This window comes from Anolis sagrei, chromosome 4, assembly GCF_037176765.1.
Source record: "Anolis sagrei isolate rAnoSag1 chromosome 4, rAnoSag1.mat, whole genome shotgun sequence".
Lineage (NCBI taxonomy): Eukaryota > Metazoa > Chordata > Lepidosauria > Squamata > Dactyloidae > Anolis > Anolis sagrei.
Window position 1 is genome coordinate 77,423,570 of NC_090024.1, and position 22,838 is coordinate 77,446,407.

Below are 22,838 nucleotides of genomic sequence, written 5' to 3' on the forward strand. Positions count from 1 at the left end.
TCTTTATGGAGCCACTGGGAAAAATCATTCAGAGGACTGGTTTCAGATGTTAGACATGTGTAGATGGCCTACACTTTGCCTTTTGTGTTCTTCCTCATTTTCAATCTGCTGCTCTGGATGACACTATTGTTGGACTTTTCTTAGAGCAGTGGTCCTCAACCTGTGGGTTCCCAGATGTTTTGGCCTTCAACTCCCAGAAATCCTAACAGTTGGTAAACTGGCTGAGATTTCTGGGAATTGTAGGCCAAAACACCTGGGGACCCACAGGTTGAGAACCACTGTCTTAGAGGATCCTCATGGATTTTGTGTTATTGGGGGCAGCACAGGTTATTACTAATATTTTTGTTTGCAATTGGCCAATTTACTAGTTGGTTTCCTATTAGAAAAGTTCACCTTGCTACAGTTTTCCACATCCTGCTCTCTGTAATACACTTGAGATGGGGCTATCTTTTAAGATACTTTGGAGCTCCATTTGGTGCGGAAAGTCCAGCTACCTAGTTGCGTTCAGAAATTGTGTAATCTGATATACAAACACGGGTTCTGTACTGCTTTCACTGATCTGTCATGTATGTAAGGGCTCAGTTTTTAAAGTCCTAGTCATCACCTCTAAAACCTGATCAAGTTATTTTAAGAACCATCTGTATCTATATAAATTTTCATCAATGAGTCACAGATAGATCTGTTGGTAAGATCTGTTAGACTAGTGACTGCAGAGCACAGAGCCTGTAAGTCAGTGGTTCTCAACCTGAGGTACCCAGATGTTTTTGGCCTACAACTCCAAGAAATCCCAGCCAGTTTACCAGCTGTTAGGATTTCTGGGGGTTGAAGGCCAAAAGCATCTGGGGACCCCAGGTTGAGAACCACTGCTGTAAGTGATGACCCCATAGATTGGATATGCTCTACAAAATGATGCTATTCTTCCCTGATTTAAATCAGGGTTCAAAGATGTGATTGTTCCAGGTTGTATTAAATAAATGCCCACATTTTAAACTCTTACCGATGCTGCTCTGTGAAATATTTGATGCTGATGTTTTAGTTATCCTGTATTTCTTTGATTGTAAAACACCATAGATTGTAAGACACAATTTAATTTCAGTACAATCTCCACCAATAAATACGTAAGACACTCCTGCAATTTTAAGATGTACCGGTACTCTATTTTTAGAGAGGTGTGTGTGTGGTGTGTGTGTGTGTGGTGTGTGTGTGTGTGTGTGTGTATGTGTATGTGTGTGTGTGTGTGTGTGTGTGTATATATATATATATATATATATATATATATATATAGGATCTTAGAATGGAAGTATTTTATAATTGCATTGTGGAGGTATTAGTTTAAAGGCTAGTTCTTACTAACCTGCCAACCAATAATGATAGTTAATGTGCTATATTATTTCGTTTTACATTTTTTTCAGAATTATCTTTACTTCCGAAATAGTGCTGCTGCAACGGGGTTGACAAGTGTACTGACAATCACACAGCAAGAGTCTTCTAATCACATCACCAAACCTACTGCTTCATATTTTCTGAAAACACCATATGCTAAACTTGGATGGCAAGTGCTGATTTTTGTTTGTGTGCTAGATCAACTGACATTAATTTTCTAATTTAGAAAAATGTCAGTAATTTAGAAATATAATTGTTTTATCTGGGTCATACATGATTTCTCTAATGTGCATGTGTCAAACTCAATGCCCACAGGCTGAATTCAACCTGCCACATCATTTTTATGTGGTCCGCGAAGTCCAGACGTTGTTATCCTCGCCCCTCTTTTACAAATAGTCCTTTGATAGCAACCATAAGGCTGATGTAGCCCTCAGTGAAAATGGCCTAGTAGGTAGGATGCAGAGCAGTGGATTTGAACTGTATGGCCAACAATAATGTACGGCAGTTGCAACTGGTGTTGTAGATTCCATGCCGAAAGCCCTTACTTTTAATCAAATTGGGGTTGTTTGTATGTGTGTGCATCTCTTTCAACATCTCTCTATGTGTATCTGTATAAATAATGCACTATGTAACACTACAGTAATAATGTAAAATAGACTTACATCCCAAGCAATATATGTGTATGAATATATACACACAAACATACATTATACTAGGTTCTTTGTGTAGCAATATGTAACACAGTATCACTACACTTTGATAAATCTATATAGACACATCTCAACATCTCATACATGTGTGTGTGTTTATATGTCTGTGTGTACTTGTATTTATGTGTGTCTATCTGTATGTTCCATATATAGTTGAGTATAAGCTGAGTTTTTCAACCCTTTTTCAGAGCTGAAAAAGCTCCCCTTGGCTTATACTAGAGTGAGGGTCCTGGCAGGCTTATATTCAGGTCGGCTTATACTCGAATATATACGGTAATCAGAGTTGGATGATCTCCTCTTAAATTACAGTTTTATCTCAATATTCAAAAGTATTTAATCTACTCATGCCTCAATTAATGTAATTTTATTGGTATCTATTTCCCCCCGAAATTTACCAGTTGCTGCATTTCCCACTGTCGGCTTATACTTGAGTCAATAAGTTTTCCCAGTTTTTTGTGGTAAAATTAAGTGCCTTGACTTATATTCAGATCAGCTTATACTCGAGTATATATGGCATCTATACACACACACATCTCAACATCCTATATATTTGAATGTGTTTGTATATTTGTGTGTTACTGTCTGTCTGAATCTATCTATATTCAGGGTATTTCTCCAAAAATATACAGTTTTACAATTACAAACATCCCTTTGAAGGCAGCCACAAGGCTTATGTGACCCTTGGTGAAAAATGAGATTGACAGGCCTGCTCTAGTAGGTCAGTGAATTATAAACGTATCAAGGATGTTCTCCACAATAGATGTAAGTTAGTTTTCAGTTTATAGCTCAAATGGAATATCTGTTTCTGCTCTGCCCATCAACATTTTACTCACCCATCAGTAAAGTCATATTTAACACACAAATATTTCTGATTTAGGTAAAAACTTAATAAGGTATATGTCTCACTTGGCTAAATGTGTTACAAGGTTTGAAATCTACAAAGCAAAATATGGTTGCGTCAACAAATATAAACCAAACAACTGTTGAAAGTACATTATTTTATATGCAGGGCAGTGATTTCAGCTGACCTAAACCAGGATGGATATGATGATCTAGTTGCTGGAGCACCAGGATATAGTCGCATCGGACACATTCAGATAGGACGTGTATATATTATTTATGGAAACAAATCAGGATTACCTCACACTGACTTGGACCTAGACCAAGAAGCAGATGAAATACTGGAAGGGAGTAAGGTAGGAAAATTTGCCAGTTTATTTTCTGTGCAAACATTGATACCTAACCACCAAACATTAGTGATATCTTAAATAACATAGAAGGCCAGGAAGTGGGCTATAAAAATGTGAAAAAGACATTTCCAGAACATTGTGTCATTTTCCCAAAGGTTGCAGATTAGATCAATCTATGTAGATACAGCTGTTATAAAAAAGGGTGTTTTATAGTTGGTGGAAGATTTCTGTCTTCTAATAGTGATCATTACAGTTCACTGATGATCTGTATTTTCAAAGTGAGACTTGGAAGAAAACTTTTTTAGTTTCAAGAATCAGCATGAATTTGACTGGAAGAAACTCAAAAGACACCAGATCCCCTCTGATCTCGGAAGCTAAGTAGCTTTGGTTAGTACAGGAATGGAGGACTACCAACAACTACGGTACTGTCTTCTATATTTCTCAGGAAGAAACTGGCAAAACCATTTCTGAATATTCCTTGCCTTAGAAAATTCTATGAAATGTACAGGGCCACCATAAGAGCTATTGCATATGTTTCAAATGCCATTACCAGAGTCATTTTTGTTACGGTATGATGATGCGTGCAGACCAGTTGAAGATTAGTCCTTTGTATATTTAAGAAAGAGCAACACAAATAGAAGAAATACAAAACTTAAATTTTACTCTTGTGCAGCAGAGCTCGTGGAAAAAACAGCAACACCAACATAAACTTTTTAGTAATAATACAGTCACAATTCCTCTGGAGCAGGGGTCCTCAAACAAGGTCATTTGCCTGGCCCTCGCTCAGGGTGGTTGACTGTATTTGTGACTGTATTCCTCCATTCCTGTACTAACCAAAACCACTTAGCTTCCAAGATCAGAGGGGATTTGGTGTCTTTTGAGTTTCTTCCAGTCAAATTCATGCTGATTCTTGAAACTAAAAAAGTTTTCTTCCAAGTCTCACTTTGAGAGACTTGGAAGCCTGAAATGACTTGAAAGCACATAACAACAACACCAATCCTATATCATAAGCCAAAAGCAGGCCCACACTTCCCATTGAAATACTTTTTTTTGTCATGTCAGGAGCGACCTGAGAAACTGCAAGTCGCTTCTGGTGTGAGAGAACTGGCCGTCTGCAAGGACGTTGCCCAGGGGACACCTGGATGATTTGATGTTTTATCATCCTTGTGGGAGGCTTCTCTCATGTCCCCGCATGAGGAGCTGGAGCTGATAGAGGGAGCTCATCCACCTCTCCCCGGATTCGAACCTGCAACCTGTTGGTCTTCAGTCCTGCCGGCACAGGGGTTTAACCCTCTGTGCTACCGGGGGCTCCATTGAAATACTAATAAGTTTATATTTGTTAAAATTGTTCTTCATTTTATTTTTTCTGTTAATTTTAAGGGGGTTTTTTTGCACCACAAATAAAATATGTGCAGTGTGTACAGGAATTCATTCGTGTTTTTTTCAAATTATAATCTGGCCCTCCAACAGTTTGAGGTACTGTGACCTGGCCCTCTGTTTAAAAAGTTTGAGGACCCCTGCTCTGGAGTATCAAATGGTCCTTGCATTTAATTCATGCAATGCTTTCCATCAGAAAATTATGCCCACTCCTAATCTTTATTTTATTTTCGTGGAGATGAGCATGGAAGACAACCTTGCCAGTGTCAAATAGACTGCAAGCCAGGAGTTGACACCAAGTAAGCTCAGAGGCAAACATTTAGTAATCCCAAAAGCATACAACAAACTCTCCTCAGTTATACCCCTTTGGGAGTGCCCCAAAAGTTGTTGACCTTAATTACTCAGCCTGTGGACTGTAATCAACTGCAGTGGTTCTCAACCTGTAGGTACCCAGATGTTTTGGCCTTCAACTCCCATAAATCCAAACAACTGGTAAATTGGCTGGAATTTCTGGGAGTTGTAGGCCAAAACACTTGGGGACCCACAGGTTGAGAACCACTGAACGAGGGTGAGTCTTTTTTTCTCTTAACACACACGGTAGTGATCCCACAGGAACTTAGCTATGTACCTTAATACTTTTAACTTGTCTTTTTAATTGTTTATAATTGATTGTTTAAATTGTTTAATTGTTTTGAATTGTTGTATTTGCTTTGTTTTAAATTTATCAAAGTGTATGACTGTTAGCCTCCTTGAGTCCCCTTGGGGAGGAAGGCAGATTGTAAATAGTAAATAATAATAATAATAATAACTCCCAAGCCTTTGGAACTGCATAATGAGGCAGCTATAGGAACTCTTAGTATGCCAACCAAATTCAATATGGTTGTTTGAGACAGTTTTAAATAGAGGATTTCAACGTCAAGATAAGTGATTTTAATATTTTTATATGTGTATAGTCTAGTATGTTTCGGCATTGCATGTTTGCCGTTTATTTGTTGTGCTCCACCCTGAGTCCCCTTCGGGGTGAGAAGGGCAGAATATAAATGCTTTAAATAAATAAATAAATAAATTTAATCCTTGCTGGGTTAATCCCCCTTTAAATACAGTATCATTCTCATTACAATAAAAGAACCATAAATATATGAATGTTCGAATCCCACAAAGATGCCTGCTAAACATAATTCAAACAGATCTTCTTTTAAAAGTCAAGAAGTATTTCAAAAAGATTTGCATAAATAATGTGTGTTTTTGCTTTGTCTTTTAGCCGTCAGGAAGGTTTGGTTCTTCCCTAGCAGCTTTGGACTTCAACGAGGATGGCGTACTGGATCTTGCAGTGGGAGCACCGTCTGTAGGGTCACAGGAGCTCAGTTACAGGGTAAAAAAAATGCTGATGTAAGATATAGTACAGATTAGTTTACAGTACAGATTGTATGAGTGCATTAGAAGGAGTGCTCTCAGTGTGAGTGCTTTAGAAAGACACTCTTTTTCATAGTCCTCAAGGTGAATGAAGAGAGAAAGGAAAAAAACTACACACCAGTAGACTAGCAGTCTTAGGGCTTACTTACTTTGCATCTGGCAATAACTGTAAATCTCACAGGATTGATTAGATTAGTTTGAAGTGCCATAGAGTGCCTGGCCACACATTTTAATGTGGTGAAAAGATGAGGAAAATATGGATTTGAACTCAAATGTATTTATAACCTATTAAAAGTTTTATTTCATTTTTTTAGGGTTTTGTCTATATATTTTTTGGCAACAGAAGAGGAGGAGGCTTCTACAAATCACCAAATATTACCATAGCTTGCCACGTAAGTTGATAGAAAAGCAATACCTGTAAATCAGTGATTCAGCCTTTTTAAAAAGGTCACCTAGAATCAACACATTCTAGATTAGTATCATGTTAAATAATAATAATAATAATAATAATAATAATAATAATAATAATAATAATAATAAATTTTATTTATATTCTGCCCTTCCTAGAGGACTAAGAGTGGATTACATACATAGGCAAACATTCAATGCCTTTACAGTCATATGCAATGAGACACACAAACACAAACAAAGGCAGAGGCTTCTCCTTTTATTTCTGGCTTCTGGAGGCAATGCTCATCTCTGGCTCTGGGGAGGTGTTTTCTTCATTTTCAAGCCGAGGAGCCTGCGTTGTCACCTCCTAGTTGTGTGGCTGGCAAGATTGCTTGGAGCTTCTCTTTGCCTTTTCCTGCTGAAGTGGTACCTATTTCTCTACTCATATTTGCATGTTTTTGAAACTGCTAGGTTGGCAGGAACTGAAGCTGACAGGTGGGAATTCACCCCGTCTTGAGGATTCAAACCGCTGACCTTCAGCTCAGCACTTCAACAACACAAGGGTTTAACCCATTGCGCTATCACGGCTTCAGACAAATTTGAAGACAAATTTCAGTTAGAAGTGGGAAAAAACATTCCCCTTGCTTAGCTCATCTCTTGTTTAAGTCCATTTTATCTGAAGGCATTCAAGTTCCTTAGAGGATTATAGCAATAGGCGATTTGGAGCAAAGAACAAGACAGCAGCAGATAGTGCTAAGTATGTGCTAATTATGTAATTACAGCTTGGAAAGGGGACACTTACACTGTAGAATAAATGCAGTTTAACAGCATTTTGATTGCCATGGGTCAATGTTATGGAATTCTGGGACTTGCAGTTTGACGAGCTACAATCATCCCTTAACATAGAAGACTAAAGACCTTGTAAAATAGCAACCCTGTGATTCTATAACATTGAGCCAGGACTGTGAAAGTAGAGTCAAACTGCATTAATTCTACAGTATTGATGCAGCCAAAGTTACTCTTGGGAGTCAGCTTCCAACATCTCCCAAACAGCAAGGCCACTACCTGTGCTGACTAGCGGATTCTGGGCACTGTAATCCGAAAAAAATAACATTTCCAAGCTCTTATTTACTGTCATTAAGAGAAGGATACTATTGTAGGTATGACATTTGTCTTACTTTCATCCAAGATCTCACAGTTGTTTGGTGAGAAAGAAGTTGTGAGTCATTCATGCTCCCTGTGTATTTGATGCTGAAATTGACAACAATACCGGTGGAAGTATCTGAATATTCCTGCTATGGTTTTGTGGGATTCATTTCAGTTAATGAGTCCTGGGAAATGGATAAAATGCAGCTATGAAATGATGCAGCTATATTAGGCATGGGAAAACCTGGGCCCTCCAGATGTTTTGGACTTCCATAATTCATAACAGCTGGTAAACTGGCTGGGATTTCTGGAAGTTGAAATCCAAAACGCCTGGAGGGCCAACATTTGCCCATGTCTGAGCTATATTCTTGATTAATGCCCATCTTGACAATTGCAATAAGTGGTTGGCCCAAGATATAGTCATTATGAGAGGGGATGATGCCAGCGGCCTTGAAAGAGATAGTTCGGTCACTAATTATGGAAGCTACTCAGGATCCAGCTGCACAATAATTTCGAGAGAGATAAGTGGCATTTGGAGGAATAATTTCGAGAGAGATAAGTGGTATTTCAGATCTGATACTTTTGTATGGAGTAGGTTGTTTAAGCCAGTCAGTGAGTTAATGTCGGAAATAGCAACCTTCTACAACGCTCCTATACTACTTATTTGTTTTGTATATAACTGTGGTTGCTTACTATATTGTATGTATATGATTTAGTATGCATTTTCCCCTTAACTCTATGTTGTTTGAGATTGTGGGAGGGACTACAGACCATGTGACCAGATCTGGGACAATTCAGACTGAGACTCAATTTTAGAAGTTGTTTTACATCAGAAGCAGTACAGTTTAGAAGCCATGCAGTATGCTGCAGTGTGTTGTCAGTCTGTATTGAGTCAATGGTCAGTAATGCATTAGACTGACAAGTGTATTAGTTTGTATGCAACAAGGAGACTGAAACAGAATACTTTAGAGCAGTGGTTCTCAACCTGTGGGTCCCCAGATGTTTTGGCCTACAACTCCCAGAAATCCCAGCCAGTTTACCAGCTGTTAGGATCTCTGGAAGTTGAAGGCCAAAACATCTGGGGACCCACAGATTGAGAACCACTACCTTAGATAACTTACTATTTAAACTCTCAACCCATAAGAAATGTATTTGTATGCTGAATACATGAAATTTGCAAGTAAATCAACTACGTGACATTTAACGAAGACCACCTATTTTTGGTCTTTTGAGAGCAAGATTTAAAAGCAATATATTTTATGGAGATGTTTTTGGGATACTGAAATAACACTTTTGAAGATCTGCTATATATTTTGTGCATTGGTATATCTTTGTTCCTCACAGTTCAGAGAAATAACCGGGTATATCAGTTTAACAACTGAGAAACCTAATTTGCCTTGCATGAATACTAGTGAATATTTACCACTAAGGGGAAGATTCATTCAAACGAGTATTTAACTCTTCTCTGGAAGATCATACTATTACAAAAAGTTATGATTTTCAAATGGTTGTGAATGTCAATTAATCTCCAAAAGGGTCACACTTCCAAAAGGCTACGGAGATTCCTGTTTTTCTGAAAGGATATGATTTCTGAAAGGACATGCCTTTTCAGTAGTTAAAAATGTATTGTAATTATTAAACATCTGTTATAAATATATTACAGACATCACATTAGGTCTTTCCACACAAAACCATAAGGCCAAAGTCAAGAATTTAGCAGTGGTAAAGAGCTTTTCCAAGGGTGATTTCCCTGTCTCCACAGTCAACTGCAGGGAATCATGGGGTTACAAGATTGTCATACACAAATGTATTTTGTAATGCCACTAGAGAAAGAGAACTTCTTACTTAGAGATATTTCATTGGTGGAGTCATATTTCATCAAGAGTGCAACATTCTGATTTCCCTACAAACTATTGCATTTCTTTTTGCAGGAAATATACTGTAATTTTGGCTGGTCACTGTTGGCAGCTGATGTTGATGGAGATGGAAACCATGATCTCGTGGTCGGCTCTCCTTATGCACCTGGCAGAGGAAAACAAAGAGGATTTGTGGCATCCTTTTATTCATTTTTCAACAGAAGCAGCCAAGGTGACATTTGTTAAGGAATCATTTTTTTATTTCATATCACAGTCTTTCTTGCATTTTATCTTAGCTCATGTTCAATACTTCATAATACAAAACTACAGCAAATAATCTTATTTGCATATGAGTAGTAGTGTTTGTAATAAACACCATATGCTGAACGGCTCATGAGGCTAAGACTTAAGTTGAAATAATGCAAAGAATTCATGTGTCATCTCATAGTCTTCTGATTGAAATAAAGTATCCTAAACGTTATTGACTGCTCCCAAAAGGCTGTCAGTAAAGGTATAGTCTAAATACGATGCAAATCCTGGACCGTAAAAGTTGCTCAGAAGATGTATAAAAGTTCTGATTTGTTTATTTATTTGTATATGACCGTATAAGAGCTTGGAAGGTTGTTGGTTTTTGTTTTCATTTTTTTTTACAAATAATTCATTCCTGTTACTTATCACAGTTTGAAAAGTAACCTATTGTTATTTCCTGTTACAGTGTTGAAATGTTACACATTAGAGTTTTTTTTGTTACGCCACTTTTCTGTTGTTTCCCATTGTTCTTTTGAAAGAATGACCTGTGTTTGGTCTCTCTCTCTCAATCAAATCTCAGAATGTTTGTTGGCATTTATTTCTGAACAAACAAGCATTGGGTTGCATTGCAGACCACCCTGTAGTCCATTTTATAAAGTATGATACTGGGAATTGAAATTTATGGGCATTAGCTAATATCTGGTTTAACATGCCATTTCTCTGCTTGTTCTGGCAGATGTGGTGTGAATATTGCAGTTATTACAAGTTTTTTGTGTGTGTCAGGAGCGACTTGAGAAACTGCTAGTTGCTTCTGGTGTGACAGAATTGGCCATCTGCAAGGATGTTGCAGATGGCTCTGATGTTTTGATGTTTTACCATCCTTGTGGGAGGCTCCTCTCATGTCCTCGCATGGGGAGCTGGAGCTGACAGAGGGAGCTCAACTGCGCCCTCGCCAGATTTAAACCTCTGACCTGTTGGTCTTCAGTCCACTGAGGTCTTGGTTATTACAAGTGAAAATTGTTCTTGAAATTTCACATTGTCACAAAGAAGAATGGAATGCATGTGTGTGTGTCTGTCTTCAACAATGTTTGTTCATTCATTATTTATTGTTGTTTGATTTTCCAGGGCAACTGTCTGTGTCAGATGCTGATTGGATAGTGAAAGGACAAAGGGATTATGCCTGGTTTGGATCATCACTCAGCAGTGTCCAGCTTCCGAATAGAACATTGTTGCTTGTTGGTAGTCCTTCTTGGAAGAGCTGTTCAGGGTATAATGCACTTAACCTTGTGAATCTATATGTGACTGGTCACAACCCAACTTTCTATGTGTATATTGGCACCACAGACTAGCAGCCATTTGGTACCACTATCTAAATCAGGGGTCCTCAATCTTTTTAAACAGAGGGCCAGGTCACAGTCCCTCAAACTGTTGGAGGGCCGGATTATAATTTGTAGAAAAAAACATGAATGAATTCCTATGCACACTGCACATATTTTATTTGTAGTACAAAAACTCTTAATATGTGCAATAATTAAAATGAAGAACAATTTTAACAAATATAAACTTATTAGTATTTCAATGGGAAGTGTGGCCTGCTTTTGGCTGATGAGATGGGATTGTTGTCGAGGTTGCTGTTGTTGTTGTTGTTGTTGTGTGCTTTCAAGACTTAGGTTGATCCTGAGTGAGGGCCGGATAAATGACCTTTGAAGGCCGTATCCGGCCCCCGGGCCTTAGTTTGAAGACCCCTGATCTAAATTCATATCTCAAGAAAGGAATTGAGTGAACCAAGCAACATATCTCTAAAATCAAAGCCTTAGACTTAGAAAATGGTATCAGGCAATATTATCAAAACACACTGAACATTCCCAGTAAACTCGATAGGCATATATCCCCACTGCACTCCAATTTCCCAGTTAAACCATCTGCCAGATTGGAATGGGTCCATATAACCAGCATCTTCCAAGACTGCTGGAAGTTAAGAACACCACTTTCTACTCTAAGGCATTTCTCAAAAAAAGGTAAATTAAGATACTACCGTGTTTCCCTGAAAATAAGACACTACCTTATATTTATTTTTCCTCAAGAAGACACATTATGACTTATTTTCTGGTGATATCTTATTTTTATTAAGTATGGTACAACTATCTCCATTTATGGGATAATCTCTCTGGGCTTACTGGTAGACTGCTTGCTGAAGCTCCCCCATATTCCCTGATGTTTGTGTGGGGTGAGATACACCCACAGACTGTTGCTGGTCAGTGCTGGGGAGCAGCAGCTTTACTGGTGTTTTCAGGGGGGGGGGGCGGCTGCGAGAGAGACCCACAGCACGGAGTAAAATGGTAGCCACAGCTTTACTTCTTTCCCCTGAGAACACACAATACCCAAAGCAGAGCGTCCTGCTTCTCACTTCATTGGGGAGACTTTCACTTTCTATGTCTCCTTCTATGCCTCAGCTTGCAGCATGCACAGAACAACTAAGACCTGACGGGGGAGCCAACCTTGTACACTACATAGTCACACCTATCACTATGTCTTATTTTTGGGATAAGGCTTATTTTGTGCAAATGCTTAGAAATTCTGCTGTGGCTTATTTTATGGGTAAAATATACCTAAAGAACTAGAGTTCATGGAATTTTTGCCAAGAGTTTGAATTGCTGCTGTCTTCTGGATTGTAGGTACCTTACCACCTCTCATAGAGGCATTAACCATCTCTGAGGTTCCCCCAACAACAGTCAAGTTCCATAAATAGGAAATTCAGAGGTTCTGTTACTTTTCAAGTAGTCTGCCCACATTCTCAGGTTGCTCAAACTGAAAAAAAATCCTTAAAAATTGAGCAGAAGCCCATCTCTGAGTGTCATGACTGTGGTATTCAGGTTAGAATGGATGAGCTTAATTAATCACCAGAGGCCTCTTGGAGGTCTATCTCCACAAATCTATACACCAATGGCATCTCATTAGTCAAAGGTGCCCAGCAATTCCTATATTTGATTACTATATTTTTAAGCTAAGCTCTAATGATCCTGTTATAATTGCTCTATACCTATTCTACTATTTGTTCTATCCACCTTTTTGACCAACCTATCCTTTAATTCAATTCTATATTGATCCCCTCCCCCCCAAAATTGAGATTAGAGGTATCTATGTTGTTGCTTATGATGCTTGCTTTTATTGTTTAAGACGATGTTGTTTTTATGCTGTTTTATATTTTGCCGTTCTCTTTTTAACAGTGTGTTGTCTAGGCATGGCCCCATGTAAGCTGCCCTGAGTCCCTCTGCGGAGATGGAGGCAGGGTAGAAAAATAAAGTTATATTATTATTATTATTATTATTATTATTTAAATTAATCATAAATTCCACTTATGTAGGCTCAAAATTGGGTTGATTGTATTTTGCTTCAGATTTTCTGCCTTTTGTCATTAACCCTATTATATCACTGCCCCCCACAAATTAGAATATCAGGGAATCTACATATGTCATGCAGTAATCATCATCTGTTCACCCACAAAAAAACCGTATCTAATAATCCAGAGCTGATGTCGTAGAAGTAATCTTTCATGGGTAGTCAGCCTTTCCCCTCCCGATATCCCCATTGTCTCGGTACTATAAGACGGTTTCGGAAGACCAGTCGCTCTCATTGCCGTGTGGTTTCGAGCTAATGGTGATGCCGCAGACCATATTTTTATTCTTGCAGATCACTGGTGGTCTATAGACCACAGGTTGGGAACCACTGGTGAATAGCCATGTAGGTGGAGGTGGCCTGTGGTAGGATTTGAGGGGCCCATTGAGTTTGCCCGCATTTTCCTTTACTCTTGTGGGCTACTTTAGTATCATACTTTCCATTTTCTAGATGAAAAATTTAGGTTGGAAAGAAGCAAGGGCACAGTAAAATCAACATTTTAAGCATTCTTTAGTGGCTCCACATTCCCAGTACTGAACCATGATAATACCTTTATGTATTCTTCAGTGACTCCCCTCACATAAATGTTTTTTTTTAAATCTAACCCCACCAATATTTCTTCCAAATGTTTTAACTTAATAATTGTATTCTCCAGCATACGCTGCTATTTCTCTAAAGATACCAAGCAGGCTGTTGGAAGAGTATATGGCTATATCCCACCAAATAAACACAGCTGGTTTACGTTAACTGGAAATATGGTGGGTATACTTTTTGTTACCATCTGAAAGCAGTAAATATTCAAATATACAAGGAGGGACCCATCTTTTTGAGGCTAATGTCTTTTTATGATTTGCATATAGGATATGGGGAATTTTGGTTCATCTCTGGCAACTGGTTTCCTTTCTGTAGAAGGCACCCCAAGGCACGTTTTGGTGGTCGGCGCACCAACACAAGGTACTCAAAGCTGGACTTGTAATAACAATGTTTGACAGTGGTTTTATTTCCCAAATAATAAAACATGAATACCATCAGGCAAATAGTAGTAATATTGTACATTTGACTTACTAATTGCATATTTGGCTTTGCTATAGCTAAAAAAGTTGGTGCCACAGTGTTCAAAAAGTATGGAAGGTGCATTTTATTTTGCTACATTTGTGCTTTTTTATGTACATTTATAAAGGAAAAAGTACAGGTAGAAATGGCATGTAGCTCTTTCCAGTCACTTAATGAGCAATATTTTAAATTCAGATGTAGTTGGGAATTTACTTATTTATTTATTTACCATTTATTTACCGCCCATCTCAACCCCAAAGGGGACTCTGGGTGGCCTTACAATTCAATGCTGCATGTACATTGATGAATAAACAGAAACACTGAAAACCAACCCATTAAAAACACAACATTAAAACAACAATTAAAATCACATAATCCAGGTCATATTCCAGGCAGTCCAGGTCATCATTAAGTTAATTTATAGTCTCTTATTGCACTGCTCGCATTATTGACCAAAAGCTCGATCCCAGCCACATTTTTAGGGGTTTTTTTGAAGGCCAGGAGGGAGAGGGCAGATCTAGTTTCAGTAGAGAGGGAGTGCCATAGACAATGGGCCATGACTGAGAAGGCCCTGTCTCTTGTCCCCACTAGTCATGCTTGCGACAGGGGTGGGACCAAGAGCAGGGCCTCCCTGGCAATCTTAGCCCCCGAGGTGGATCATAGAGGGAGATATGTTCAGACAGGTAAGCTGGGGTATAATCGTTTAGGGCTTTATAGACTAAGGCCAGAATGCCAGCACTTTGAATTGTGCTCGGTAGCAGACTGGCATCCAGTGGAGCTGACACATAAGGGGAGTTGCACGCTGCCTGTACGCTGCTCCGATGAGCAATCTGGCTGATGCCCATTGGACTATTTGAAGCTTCCGAACAGTCTTCAAAGGCAACCCCACATAGAGCGTTTTGCAGTAGTCTGTTCTTGATGTAACAAGAGTATGGACTACTGTGGCCAAGTCTGACTTCCCAAGGTATAGGCAGAACTGGTGCACAAGTTTTAATTGTGCGAAAGCCCCCCTGGCCACCCCCAAAACCTGGGCTCAGTGATGAATCCAGGAGAACTCCCAAGCTGTGAACCTGTGTCTTCAGAGGGACTGTAACGCCATCCAATACAGGCTGTAACCCTATAACCTGTTTGGCCTTACGACTGCCCAGGGGTACCTGGTTTGACTGCAATCCCATGTGGCTTCTAGACAAAGGACTGCTACAAAACTGAAGTAATATTATTGCTGACATTAACAATGTGGGGCCTAAGCATTTATCATCCTGAAAGCAGATCTTTGTATTTCCAAAGCCCATATATTACTTCACACTCACAAATAGCCTTTTTAAGGCTGCTAATTCTATTTGTAATATTTTCATAGAGAGTACCAATCTGCTAATGCCAATTATTACAAACCATCTATCAGAAGCAGTATTGTGATCCTGTCATCTTGCTTGGTTTCTTTCAGACAGCCCATCTAAGCTTGTTTTTATACCTTCGGTGCTACACCAAGCAGGGGCGGCTTTGATGTATGATCTGAGAGAAGATACTAAACCTCTTTTGCTCAGCAGTTTTAATGGGGACAGAAGATTTTCACGCTTTGGAGGAGATGTGCACTTAAGTGACCTGAACAACGATGGACTTGGTAAAAAAAATATCCTTATAATATCATACTTCATTTGTGGAGCACTTATAATTACTAGATGTTGTATTTTTTTAAAAAAAATCTATTCAGTAGTTGTATCATAAGATGATAGGTAAAGGTAAAGGCTTCCCCTGACATTAAGTCTAGTTGTGTCCAACTCTGGGGGTCGATGCTCATCTCCATTTCTAAGCTGAAGAGCCAGCAATGTCCATAGACATCTCCAAGGTCATGTGGCCAACATGACTGCATGGAGTGCCATTACCCTCCCGTAGAAGCGATACCTATTGATCTACTCACATTTGCATATTCTCGAACTGCTAGGTTGGCAGAAGCGGGGGCTTATAGCGGGAGCTCACGTCATTCCCCGGATTTGAATCACCAACCTTTTGGTCACTAAGTTCAGCAGCTCAGTGGTTTAACTCACTGTGCAGCCAGGGATGATAGAAAGCATAAAATTAGGGAAGCCAAGAATGTTATACTTTCGATCCACCAAGGCAGTGGTTCTCAACCTGTGGGTCCCCAGATGTTTTGGCTTTCAACTCCCAGAAATCCTAACAGCTGGTCAACTGTCTGGGATTTCTGGGAGTTGTAGGCCAAAACACCTGGGGACCCACAGGTTCAGAACCAGTGCACTAAGGTGACCAGAAGTAATCTTGCATATCAAATCCAATATTATTGGATTCCAGTCTAGGGGAAGGGGCAGATACAAATAATGTTTACATCAATAAAAACATACAAAACATTAAAATATTATTGCAGTGTCAACAGAATTTAAGTATTAATAATTAATATCCACTAAACAAGAAATAAGAACAATACAGTGCATTCTTGAAGGTCCACTGAAAGCAAAATTAGTTACCATTCCTTATCTTATAAATATTTGCAGATGAGATCATTGTGACATCACCTCTTCGAAGTAAAGACATTGTAGCTGGAGTTCTTGAAGGAGAGTCTGCACGTATTTATATATATAGTGGAAATCAGACCATATCGGGTAAAGTTACAAACAAGTGCAAGTCCTGGACTACTCCTTGTCCTGAAGACTGGGTAAGAAAACTTTATGAAACAAAGCAACAATTACATTCTGGGTGGTCAGCGACATGTTTGTTATGGGGAGTGGGATAGGAATTATGCTCGAAGTATATAGACCTAAAAAGGTACAGGTAGTGCAGAATTGAAAAATCCAAAATATTCTGAAATGTTCACATGGGTGGATGTGATAGTGATACCTTTGCATACTCCTGGTCCCAAGAATTTTGGATAATGAATATTCATGCTGTATTTGTAATTGTCTGGGTTGCTTTTGTTTGGCATTTTGAAGTTTTACATTATAGGGGTAGTCTTAAATTTCTATACAGTAGTGGAACTAGTATATTCCCAGACTTCATGTGGATACGCAAAACCATGGTATTGTTGAGATATGAAGGGTTTCTATCTCAATAATACCACAAAGAACCTAAGAAAATGTCCAGAGTACATATTTTGTGGATAGATGAAACCGTACCTACCGATTCTGTGTGATTATCATATTTCCCTAGTGTCAGTTGATCTTAGCAGTTCATAAACCTTTACATTTTTTGTCTTTTAATATAGATTGAAAAAAAAGATAAAATATGTTATCTTTTTTCTTGTCTTTTTCTTTCACAGGCAGAATATGTCATCATTTCTCCTGAGGTAAGCAATCAAATTCTGAAGGGATAACACGTTTAAGCCATTGAATTTCATATAAATCATAGTAAAAAAAATGCTTGGGATTACAGCAGTGGTTCTCACCCTGTGGGTCCCCAGATGTTTTGGCCTTCAACCCCCAGAAATCCTAAAAGCTGGTAAACTGACTGGGATTTCTGGACGTTGTAGGTCAAAACACTAGGGGACGCATGGGTTAAAAACCACTGGATTACGGGGTACGGTTGCTCATGAATTTCAGGTCGGCTACAGACTAAGTCTATGAAAGCTAGTGTGGTGTAGTGGTTGAAATGTTGGGAGGCCAGGGTTCAAATCCCTATTCAGCCATGGAATCTCATTTTCAGCCTTAGAGGAAGGCAAAGCTAAACCACTCTGAACAACTCTTGCGAAGAAGACTCCATGTTAAGTAAACCTTAGGGTCACCATATGTGGGAAACATTTTGAAGTAATTGATCAGCAGTCTTGCACTATTTTCCTCTTCGTCTACATGTGTTTGCTCTCTCACAATAGGCATATTTTTTGCAGTGTACTTGTTCTCCAATTGTAACCCATTATGGTGCCAAATACGTTAGGAAACAGGTAGAAGTAGACTTGATCATCCAGTATAGATGTTTCCTTTTCTCTTTTGAGGTCTACAATGAAGAACAAACTTGCTGTTTTTAAAATATGTATCTCTTATTCGACATTCGTAGTGAATAATGAAACTTTCAATATTGCAGGAAAAGTCACGATTTGGGAGTGCTGTGATTACAGTAAAATCAGGACCACAGGTAAGCAAATGTGTGCTGCTAGCTGTTGCAGGGAGAGAAAAATCCAAGGCCAATCAGGAGAGAAATAATTGTCTTCTTGATAGCTGTTTTCTGAGACTATGGAGAGAAACTGGAAAGAGCTACAAGTGGGTAGAATAGGCATGTTTCCTTGTCCAGAAGTTTCACCTACAGAACCTTGAAGAAATAACTGAGACCCAAGGCCTTTTGCCCCAAACCCTGACCATCTTTTCCCCAGTTGCATTTGGTTGCTTGAGTGATGCAAAGATAATTGCTTGTCTACCCAGATACATTATGAACTAGCCAATGTTGATGCATTACCATAGCTAAAAGGTGCCTTTCCCTTTACACAAAGGCACATAACCAGGCTTCTGGTTGGAGTTTCTTTACTCCATTTCACTGGCTGCAAGGTGTTCAAGTGAGCAAATGTACATGCTTTGCCCAAATGGTTTAAGAGGATAGAAAAGGGGACGTATGCCAGCTGATGCAGTAGTGGCTACATTGTAGTTGGGTTGATTTGAGCTCAAACTTATTCTTGAGATCAGTACCATAGGAAATAGGTTTTCTTGCAATAGATGATTGTATATCATGATGATCCAAATCAGTGGTTCCCAACCTGTGTATGAGAGCAAGTGGTTTCGTGAAACCCTCTTATAGTGTTGAGGCTTATTAAATATGATTTTCTGTGGGCAAGCAGATGGCGACTACTGGATGGCAGATATTCTGTATCAGAAACTAGAGCTGATGTGGTCTATCCAATGCGATTTTCTGAATCAGCACCCCAAATAACCAAATTGAAAGTTGACCAAAAACTGATTCGTAACCTTTTTGGTACTAATGTTAGAGAGTGGTCCCTGGTCAAAAATAAAAATGCAAGTGAGTGCAGCTGGTCTATTCTGCCCTCGTAACAACAGTCTGTTCCAAAATCTTAAGGTATCAATGTTTTTAATTGTACCTAGAATTCTGTAACATCAATGGCTGCTTTCTTTCTTTTCAGAATGACATTGTAGTAGCTGCTGAAAGAAGTTCAGCAAAAGCACGGCTCAGTGGAAGACTTTTTATCTACACTTTCTAACTGCTATGCTCCTTTTGATTAAATGTCTTCAGTGAACTACTTTTAATTTTCATATAACTTCTCTTTAAATGTAGAATAGGGTGATAGATATACTATGGGACTGACATTTTGAACAGCACCAATCTTTTTAAATAATGGAAGTTTCACCTCTTATATTAGTACTGCTGTAATAAAAATCGATTATAAAAAGTAATACTATGTGGAAGCTTTTGATCATGAGCTATTTCAGTACTGGTCCAAAAAAAGATGTCACACAAGAAAAGACATGAAATCCTGTTGTAAGTTATTTATTACAATATACAGTACAATTTAGTATACTGGTGAAAAAAAACCTCTAAAATCCTGCAAATGTGGAGTTACTAGTATGTCATAAACAATACATTTTCCCAGTTTTTATTTATTTATTTTGTGTCAAAAGCATTGCATAAATAAGCATAAAATTGATAAAACAGAGGGAGCACAAGCGGGTAAATAATTTTTGACCAAAAACAGGCAACAGTGACCGCATTGTCTGTCTTGGAATGGGTCCCCTGCAGACACAGGGGTTGTATTGTAAATTGTCCACTTTGCCAGGGATTTTTAAAAACAGTGTGTGGAGTAACTCGAGCAGGATTTAGAGGTTGGCTCACAAGAATCTGAAATTTCCTGAGTTAATTTATTTATTTTCTGTCAAAAGAATTGCATAAATACGGTAAGTATAAAACTGATAAAATAGAGGAAGTAGAAGAGGATGTGGAGTTGTTTGTTCTGCTCCACAACGCACAAGGTGGATGATTTTTCTAGGTAGTGCCATTTTGCTACGTTGTCTTTTGATCTGTCCACTCCACTTTTGAGTCTGTTCAGGGACTCCCAAGCTGCCTATTCTTGGTCTGCCCCTGGAGAAAGACCCTTGTGGGGGACTGTCCAATTGGGGTTTCCTAGTTTAGTTGCCCAGAGGGATACCCCTGCTGTTGCTGGGGGAACATTAAGAGGAATGGTGGTTCTCATGAAACTCTTCCTTGATTTGAGTCTACTGGGAGGAGGCTGATAGCAAGGCAGTGGATGGCTTTCACAGTGTTCAACCTTATTACTCTCACAGTTGGCAGCAGCTTCCCACTGCACATTGGAGGGAAGGGGGGGGGGCAATGCTAGCTAGCTTATACAGTTTATCAACAGGTGCAGGTTTGAGACATCCTGCGATTATTTTGCATATTTTGTTCAGTGTTTGACACACAGATTCCCAGACTATGGAGGAAAACTAAGATCATTGCCATTTTAAAACCTGATAAAGATGCCTCCAATGCCAAGAACTACCAACCAATCTCCTTCTTATGTCATCTCTATAAAGTATATGAGATGGTGCTATTAAATTGCTTAGGACCTGTCGTTGAACCCCAGCTTATTGCAGAATAAGCAGGTTTCAGACCAGAGAAAAACTGTACAGCCCAAATTCTTGATCTGACTGAATTTATCGAGGAAGGCTATGAGAAAGATTGCATTACGGGAACAGTTTTTGTGGATCTTATGGCAGCCTATGACACAGTGCAACATAGAAAAAATGCTGCATAAAGTCTACCATATTACTTGGGACTATGATTTTACAACAACTGTCCAGACCCTCCTAGAAAACTGCAACTTCTATGTGGAGTTTCAAGGCAGGTAAAGGAGATGGAAGAGGCAAAAGAATGGTTTACCTCAAGGCAGCGTTCTTACACCAACCTTGTTTAACATCTTTACTAACAATCAGCCACAGGCTCAGCCACCACTCATAAAGACCTTTATATATGCTGATGACCTTGGCCAACCAACACAAGCAAAAGATTCTGAAACAGTCGAAAACCTGAGTTAATATATCTATATAAATAGTTTCTGCAGCTCAGTGATGCACTACACAATTTGCAAACGAAAGGTCTTGGATTTAATGTCTATTAAAGGGGATCAAGTATTAGGTGAAGGGAAAGATTTCTGCTGGAAACTCTGAAACTGTCAGTGCTAAGCTAAATGAGCATCACTTACATCCCTAAATGGATTTCTGTTGAACAAAAGGAAGAATGTGGTACAATGAAGGAAGAAAGTAGGGTGCTGTGAAAGAATCATGTGGCCCTCCAGTTGCCGGACTTAAACTTCCGGCACTGCTTATCTTTGGCTATGCTGACTAGGGCTGTTAGAGCACCTAGCTCAACAATATCTGGAAAGTCTCATTATGAAGTCTTTTGAAGATGGCATGGAAAGCAATATGATCAATAGGGAGAAGGTTTCCTGAAGCAATGTTTCCTGAGCTAGTCATTGTCTCCTGCGTTAGTCAAACTCTTCTATCAAATGCAGTCTCTCGTTTCTTTTATACACCAACATTTTACAGACAATCTCCTTGCTGTTTAGGTTAAAGATTAACAAATGTACTATCTTCATTTAAAATCACCAGCCAATGATTTATTGTTTCTTACCTTGCTCACTGTGCAAGGCAATGCAACACAAGCAATACAATCAGATACTTCTTTTGAAACAACATTTCACAATAATTTTGAACTACTAACATTGTGCTAGCAGTTATCAGTAGGATGTACGACAGCCATTTAACATTTAATCTCTCTCAATCCCTGACTGTGTTTATCTTTTAGTGGAAGTTAGATTTTGGCTTTGTCACACCAGGCCCCCCTGGTGGCACAGTGGGTTAAACCACTGAGCTGCTGAATTTGTTGACTGAAAGGTTGGCAGTTCGAATTTGGGGAGCAGGGTGAGCTTCCACTGTTAGGCTCAGCTTCTGCCAACCCAGCAGTTTGAAAACATGCAAATGTGACTAGATCAATAGGTACCACTTTTGGAGAAGGTAATGGTGCTCCATACAGTCATGCTGGCCATATGACCTTAGAGGTGTCTACGGACAACACCAGCTCTTCAGCTTAGAAATGGAGATGAGCACCAACCCCCAGAGTTGGACACAACTAGACTTAATGTCAGGGGAAACCTTTACCTTTACTTTACCACATGACATTTTGAACAAGGGAGCGTGATCAAAATAGATAGCATCCCTTCAAGCCCTCTACTACACCTGATGGTTGCAATTTTAATATTTTTAAAGTAACTCATGTAACCATAATAATTGGATCAAAGCAGGGAACTGCCCCAGTGCTTATAATGTTCATATGCTATGGAAACAAAAGAGACGTTTTCCTTGTAAGGTCCAATGGTTCAATATGTATGAACAGCACTGAATTTATTTACCTTCAAACTCATATCATTTGAGATACAGCAGAGCTCTGCAGATATTTTGAAGAAATACCGAGAGCACCCGCTAACATGGACAATGGGAGCTCAAATCCAAAAACATACTGAGGGCTTTTATTGTATCTAATCCTAAAATTAAAGCAAGAGTATTGAAACAATGCAATAAGCAAAGCTTGAGTTGGGAAACTAAAGACTCCAACTTATCCTACTATAGCCATGTCCAGAATTCCTGGCCAAGTTTGCATGAATAGCAAAACAGAAAAGGGAGAGCAGGTAAGATGGCCTCACCAGCTACCCTCAGTATATTACAAATAATAGATAC

The 22,838-nt window shown here is 39.0% G+C and overlaps 1 protein-coding gene across 2 annotated transcripts in view; it reads left to right on the plus strand.

Annotated features, from left to right (window-relative positions):
* Window positions 1-19,505, plus strand: part of GPLD1 (glycosylphosphatidylinositol specific phospholipase D1) — a 35,316-nt gene extending 15,811 nt beyond the window's left edge. For both annotated transcript variants that reach the window (XM_060774904.2, XM_060774903.2), the window contains exons 13-25: window positions 1,413-1,552; window positions 3,103-3,289; window positions 5,922-6,032; window positions 6,388-6,465; window positions 9,541-9,697; window positions 10,840-10,981; window positions 13,766-13,868; window positions 13,971-14,064; window positions 15,608-15,784; window positions 16,671-16,831; window positions 17,432-17,458; window positions 18,190-18,240; window positions 19,235-19,505. In XM_060774904.2, coding sequence (XP_060630887.2) covers window positions 1,413-1,552; window positions 3,103-3,289; window positions 5,922-6,032; window positions 6,388-6,465; window positions 9,541-9,697; window positions 10,840-10,981; window positions 13,766-13,868; window positions 13,971-14,064; window positions 15,608-15,784; window positions 16,671-16,831; window positions 17,432-17,458; window positions 18,190-18,240; window positions 19,235-19,312 — 1,506 coding nt within the window. In that variant the 3' untranslated portion in view covers window positions 19,313-19,505. The remainder of the gene's footprint in view (window positions 1-1,412; window positions 1,553-3,102; window positions 3,290-5,921; window positions 6,033-6,387; window positions 6,466-9,540; window positions 9,698-10,839; window positions 10,982-13,765; window positions 13,869-13,970; window positions 14,065-15,607; window positions 15,785-16,670; window positions 16,832-17,431; window positions 17,459-18,189; window positions 18,241-19,234) is intronic.
* The last annotated feature ends 3,333 nt before the right edge of the window (window positions 19,506-22,838 follow it).